This window comes from Drosophila willistoni, assembly GCF_018902025.1.
Source record: "Drosophila willistoni isolate 14030-0811.24 chromosome XL unlocalized genomic scaffold, UCI_dwil_1.1 Seg141, whole genome shotgun sequence".
Taxonomy (NCBI): domain Eukaryota; kingdom Metazoa; phylum Arthropoda; class Insecta; order Diptera; family Drosophilidae; genus Drosophila; species Drosophila willistoni.
Genome location: NW_025814052.1, coordinates 12,304,625 through 12,311,463, shown reverse-complemented (window position 1 = coordinate 12,311,463; position 6,839 = coordinate 12,304,625). Strand labels below are relative to the sequence as shown.

General features: G+C 39.5%; 1 protein-coding gene across 1 annotated transcript; it reads left to right on the top strand.

The window, feature by feature from the left end:
• Positions 1-4,053: 4,053 nt before the first annotated feature.
• LOC111518495 lies at positions 4,054-5,142 on the top strand. The gene is made up of 2 exons (XM_023175387.2): positions 4,054-4,221; positions 4,311-5,142. Exons 1-2 carry the CDS (start codon positions 4,196-4,198, stop codon positions 5,071-5,073), a joined length of 789 nt encoding a protein of 262 aa, XP_023031155.1. The 5' UTR covers positions 4,054-4,195; the 3' UTR covers positions 5,074-5,142.
• The last annotated feature ends 1,697 nt before the right edge of the window (positions 5,143-6,839 follow it).

The window sequence follows — 6,839 nt, the reverse complement described above, 5'->3', positions numbered from 1 at the left end:
GTAGCCCTTTTTCTCTGCTCCGTATAATCCTCTTTATAGAGAGAGAGTTCAGAAAATGTTACGGATGAAAGTGAAATTCTCATTATAAATTAATTGAACATGAAAGCATTGCATGAAGGCGGAAAAAGATTCAGATTTTGTTTAAGAAAAAAAAAAAAAACATACATAAATACTATATAATCCGATTTAGATTTTATATTTATTCATTTTCTTTTTCTACCATTTAAAGAAACTAATTTGTATGAATATTATAGAAAGGTACTTGAACAGAAAGAATGCATTTGAATGTGTGTATATAAAGGGCAGTTGGAGGTAGCTGGCATCCTTTAGATGCGAGGTGTGCTGCAAACTTTGTTTACTACTCACTTATTACTTACCCATTTCATTCGATACCTCTATCATATATAATGGGCTTTCCAGGTTTAACAAATGTTCGATCACTAAACTTAAAACACTCTTTAGTCCATTTCCAAATTATTTTCCAGATTTTCCATTAAACTTCTTTCATTTCGGATTAAGTATATTGTTTGTTTATTTTAAGAAATTTGTGTTCTTTTAGAATATTCCCTATAAATTGGTGGTTGCCTACGGTGTCATTTCTTTTTGTTTTCCTTTAGCTTTCGCCTTGTTTGTGTGTATGCATGTGTGTGTGTGTGTGTAATAGGGTACAGAGAATGTCAACCAAAACTGTCGTTTTATAAGCCGACTTGGCGTATTATTTTTTTGTTTTTGTGTTCTCCCCTACTCGAAGTTTGTGTTTATCTTTTTTTTCCTCTTATTTTTGTAGTTTTCATTTTTTTTTTTGGTCCAGTCACTGCTGCTGTTGCATGCTGTTCCCATGCAACCGAATGCTGCTGTGAACGATAGTGAGAAAGGGGTCTTGGGGGTGAGCCCCTGACAGGGCTCTGAGACATGCAAAGGGCAGGGAAAGAGAGAGAAGAGTCGCAGTAGCATTTGATTGTGATATGTACACAAAAGCGGATTATGCTCGACTCTTTAGCAGCATCATTTATGACATGCAACAATAACAAGTGAAATCTGCAACAGAATAAGGGGAAATGGATGTATACAGCAAGCGAGAGGGAGAATGAGCGAGATGAAGGAGATCAGAGGTCGGTAGCAAAAGGAGTAGTTTTTTTGGGCGGCTAGCGATGAGCCTGGCAATGCGAAAGGAGGCCAGGTCAGATCTAGGTTGGAGTCCTCCACTCCACTGGGAGCGCACTCCACGCTCAATGCAATTTCGGTTTAGTGGCCATAGAATTTTGTTTAGTTTTCAAAATATTTGTATTGTCACGCACTTGCATCATGTTTGCTAGAAGTATACCCAAATTCCCAAAACCAAACCAACAATTCCCCACTCCCTTCACCACACACCCGCACTGACATTGTGGGTATCATCTTTTGTTGATATACAATATTGTTTCTTTAATTACCATCAGATGTGGGCAAAAGAATTAGTGTTAGTGTGGGAAAAAGAATTAGGCTGCATATCGTCAAACAATAATGCCAAAGGGCCTCTCTCTCTCTCTGCATTATACAATTGAACTAGTTAATTTGGGTCGCTTTGCACGACAACGGCAGAGACAATAATATGCTCCACAGGAACAAACAACCACAACCAATCTGGCAAACGACATATAGCCCACTTTTTACACAGCAATGAATCTTGCCTCAGACTGAAACTCAAATTCAGTTCGGTTTGTCGTCTCATGTCACTCAAATCGCTTGGTTAGAAATGGCCTGCAGCTAAGCTAGTCGACTTCCGTTCTCTCTCCAACCCACTCTTCCCCCCCTCCCTCTTTTTCTCTCTGTATGTATGTATGTATATCATTTGCAACCATTTAAGATACAGATAATGCTAATTAATTGTATTGATTAGGTCATTATATCATTAGCCTCGTCGACGCAAAGTGCCACACACAGATGAAACTTACCCCGAAAGCATTTTCGCCAGCATCCGCAAGAAGCAAGAATGCATGCATATGTATGTATATCTACATATTTACATACATACATATGCATGAGACCTCATCAATGTGTGTGTGTGTGTGTGTTACACAATAAACTCCTCTTAATTATTCTAATGGGCCACGTAAAACGTCCACAATCGGTTAGACGGACTAAGTTCAGCAGTTCTAGTAGAATTGTGGCTAAAGGACTCATTAGGATGAACAGGTTCATTTACTCACCCAATCATTTATTCACATGCTCACTCACTCTTCAGTCAGTGATCTGGTGAGTCAGTCAGTCAAGAAACTCACTGAAGGCAATTCTGTTCACTTACTCACTGAACTAATTCAACTCTATTCACTTACTCACAAGAGATCCCAGTCAACTTTATGGAATAAGTTAAAGAACTGGGTTTTCCAGATATAAATGTTTGAGATTTATTCCTAGTCTAGTTGTAAATATGTATGTTTATCATCAGTTCATCAGATTATTTAATATTGATAGTCCTTAAACAAGGCATATAAACAGTAAAGAGCTCAGTACTTAGTTATTTTCCTGCACCCATTTTTCATTCGTTCTGTTTATGTTTGCTGGTTTCTATTAGTTATCTATTTTATTATGATTATCTTCTTCTCTCTATTTTTTTTTTTTTTGGACAGCATGTTGAGCGTTGAGACAAACTTAACTTTAAAGTCAACATCAATCATGTGAGGTAAACGTGAGAAGAGCGGACAAACAGAGTGATGAAGAGGATGGGGCAGGTTATAGAGGCGATAACGACGATGATGATGACGCTGGTGAAGACGACACTGAAAGACGGAGACGGATGGGTCTAGGCTCAAATGTTCACACGCTGGCTTCCTGGCACTTGTACAGCGTTTCCCGCAGTTTTATCCCTCTATACCCCATGCTAGCTGCCACAAAACTCGAATTGTAATGACGCAACAATTTAAAGTTTGTCGTTGATGCTGCTACTGCTGCTAAAACTCGGTGCTAATGGCATCAAACACGCTGGAGATGGAGACGGACACGGAGACGGAGACGACACGACGATGTCTACGTCGACGGCGTGGTGCACGTGGACTCATCCTTCTCTCATGCCTTTGGCTGGGATTGTTGATGACGGGCGATTATTTGCGCCATGAACACACATAAACCAACACAGGAGCAGCAGCGGCAGTAGCAGCAATAGCAGCAATTGCTGTTGCAGTGCCAGCTGCAACTTCAAAAGGTGCGTCAGATCCACCGACCCACCAAACGACCGACCGACCAACCAACCTACCCACCAGTTGCCATGATGATGACTGTGCAGCAATACTCAAAACGCAAAACTTTAAGCTGCAACTGCAAATACAGACAGCAGACACTTGGTGAGCTATATACAAATTGAAATACTTCTCCGTTTGCAGTAGTTTTAGCTGAGGCATTAATCTAAATGAATTATACGAAAAGGAAGCGCTGAAGCGATGCACCTTGATACCTATTATTATGATGTGCATTCCCATCTAGCATTTATCTATATCATTTTAAATATTTCAACTGCTTTATCTTTCTTTCTTACTTTCTCTCTGAGACTATAGAATCCCCATTACCAAGAGATTTTTATCTCTACTGAACTCAATTGTTCATTTGGTTTAAACTTAAAAAAAACATGGCAACTCTGGAATTTCACCACTAGTATGCTTATACATACATATGTCAACTCTATGCATTTTACCTATCGAAAATCTTCGATGTCTAATTAGTTGGGACAAATACCGAGGGCGGAAACAATTCAAAACTTTATGTATCGCTTAATAGTATTTTTTGTTTGTTTTTAAACAATTTCCCTTCGTAACATCTATGCTAGACAAAAGAAACTCCAAGAGTATAGATCCTTGGTGTTCTTGCAGTCGAAAGAAAGCAAAGTTGTTTAGTAACATTATATTATCCAAATCGAATAACAGTATTTTCCCAGAGGGATTTTCAATAAATCCGACCGTTTTTATTCCATACCAATAGACATTATTTTTAATTTCGTAAGAACTTTGTTATTCAAAAAAAAGTCCACCCAATAAGAGTGCACACAAAATTTCTGTACAATTCGACAATTTTTTAATCATTGCTATTTACGGCACATACCAACACTGGCAACTGCATTGAAGTTTCCCAACACTGGTTAATTCATCGTCACGCATGCTCTTTCTTTCCGGTTTTGGATTTGGTGGTGAAAAGTTGTGCCAACTGCTAGAGTTCTTGTGTAAAAATGTCCCGTTATCCTTTCAATGCTAAGTAAGGCAATATAAGTCCTTTTTCATACTGTTCCTTAAACTTAAGTTAACTCTCGTTTTGAATATTTTTATTTTATTTTAATCACATAGTCGAACTCGTGTACGTGTACTAACAACTAGATTACCTATGGTGCCGTACTATATGAAGATGGACACCATTGGAAAGAATTTGATTTTCAAGAATCTTCTGCCACCTGGCATGTATGGCGAGGAGAAAAATAATCCATTGATTCCCCAACACAAGTCGCCTTACGGGGTCAAAGCGAACGATGAGGCAACAAAGGAGGAGAAACCAAAGCCGCAGTTTAAGCAACTGGTCAGCGACAAGGAAGAAGATCAAATACGAAAGCGCATCCAGGAAATCTGGTCGACTGGGATGCGAAGTTCGTCCTCGACATCGGGGGCTTCACGCAAAAAGAGCGGTGTCATCCAAAATTTCAATCAATTGCGTTTGGCAATGCGTCGTAAAAGCACTGACACTGGCATACAGTTTACTTCTTCGATTGTTCATTTGCTGGCCAAAGCTATAGTCGGCCTGCACGAGAAATTCCTTGAGGAATATCGAAAGCTGCACACTCTGTGCCTGGCCGAAACACCACAGACCGAGCCCATGTTGGTGCTGGATCAGTTGGATGTTGTTAGTTTCAAGATCAACGAAATGGAAGACGCCAAACGTGGCCTACAAGAGGAGCATTGCCTATTGAGCAATCAATTGCGTCATCATGATATCGAACAATCGAAGGAGAAAAATCTACAACCCGATACACCTGACATCAAGGAAGCGCGTTCGATTTGTAACAATGTGTTTGATCTACTTCTTGATCTCTATTCACATGATGAGAAGGAAAACTGATGACTATTATGTTGCATTCAAAAATTTGTATAGCATTTTGTTGTATTAAATGTTGTATTAAGCGAATAATTAAATCGAAATGCAATCTCTATCTATTTTATAGCTAGTGAAAGGAGAGCGGAATGAGAGGGAGATTAATCAGAAGTTAGATGAAAGTTATCAAGTAATCGGAGGCAACATCTTATGCCTGAGAAAAGTCATTGAACTGTTTGCCCATTACGCTTCAATTGAACGTGGAATGCGTTTTTCCTTATCGGCAATGCACAACATTGCCTGCCCAATGGACGACGCTTGCTCTGCCATTACGACATTTGCCAAAAAGGCGGAGCAGCATCTCCTCCTTAGTTCATGTCATGCCCAAAATTGCGATAAGAGTGGAACAGTCTCAAACGATGGCAATGGCAACGAGATGACGTTGACGACGACAACAACAACGACATAGACATAGACGTCGACGTCGACGTCGAGGACCAGAACGATGAGGAGGAAGTGCATCTGCCACGTGCAGAGAAACGAAACGAAGACACGGATACACAGAAACTGAGACTGAGACTGAGACTGGCGGTCTTCTTGATTTAGTTGCCGCCGCGCACAGGAGTCAACGACCAGCAATTGAAATTAACATTGCAAGGGGTGGCAATGGGGAGAAGAAGGAGAAAGACATCCCAAGGAGCAGCAGCACACTGACACAGACACATCATCACATCACATCCGCAACTGCAGTCAGGCAAGCAACTCACATTTGACTTTATCAGCCCGGTCCCGGCGCAATTCAGGATCATAATGAAAATACACAAAAAAAAAAACTAAAAAAAAAGAAAATTTCATGTGCATGGGAGAGGGTGTGCGTGTGTGTGTGTGCACCACCGAAATTAATTTCCATTTCATCTACGTTTAATGGATTTTACTTGTTGTATGTCAGAGACCAGGAGCCAGCCAGGCCAGGAGACTTTACGAGACTGCCGACCACATTCTCCTGACATGAGTGAGCCATCTTCAACGTCATCGTGCAATGAATTTCAAATGCAGACAGATAGACAGACACACATAGAGCTTTTAATCTATGTACATCTCGACCGAGCCACTTTTCAATCCACTTTTTGCCGTACTTGCCAATCCGTCAAAATCAACAAAAAACCGAAACGAAATCATCTTGGCAGCCTAAATGGAAAACATTTGTAGCTTTCAATATGCATATATACATAAATACCAAAAATAGTTTGATGACCTCACACAGAAATTTGTCTTGGCCATGGTTAGTTTACCAAATATTGGTCCCTCTCAATTGGTTAAGACCTTCAAAAGTCCTTTTTGATCCAGCAGGAAACCTATGCTAACAAGTTTTTGGTTAATTTTCATTAGTTTACTATCTGAATACAAGTTTTTGCCAATTTACTGTTTGAGTTTTCGATTTTTGTTTTCTTAAACGATCGCCATCAAGTTACTTAAGAGTTCTCATCAGATCAATGTTGGCTGTACACGTTATTACGGTAATATAAAACAGTCAATGAAATGATTTTCCTTAACAATTGTATCATTACACTCTCGGACGGATCAATTTCCCAAACTTAATAAATTTCCCCACACCATCAAGGCCTAGATCTGCCCTGATCTGGTCCAATTTAACTCGATTAACTTGCTGATGAATGATTTTTATTTTTTTTTTAACGTATTAAAAGGCTTTTCTACCAAATAGTTTTCATTTTTCCAAGAACTTGACTTAAAACTTGTTTGATTTCTCGTCCGCTAATTTCATTTGAATTTTC

Coding starts and splice junctions, on each gene's coding strand:
- LOC111518495 (XM_023175387.2), top strand. CDS start 4,196: ATGTCCCGTTATCCTTTCAATGCTAA. Junction 4,222..4,310: donor CGTTATCCTTTCAATGCTAA/GTAAGGCAATAT, acceptor TTAATCACATAG/TCGAACTCGTGTACGTGTAC.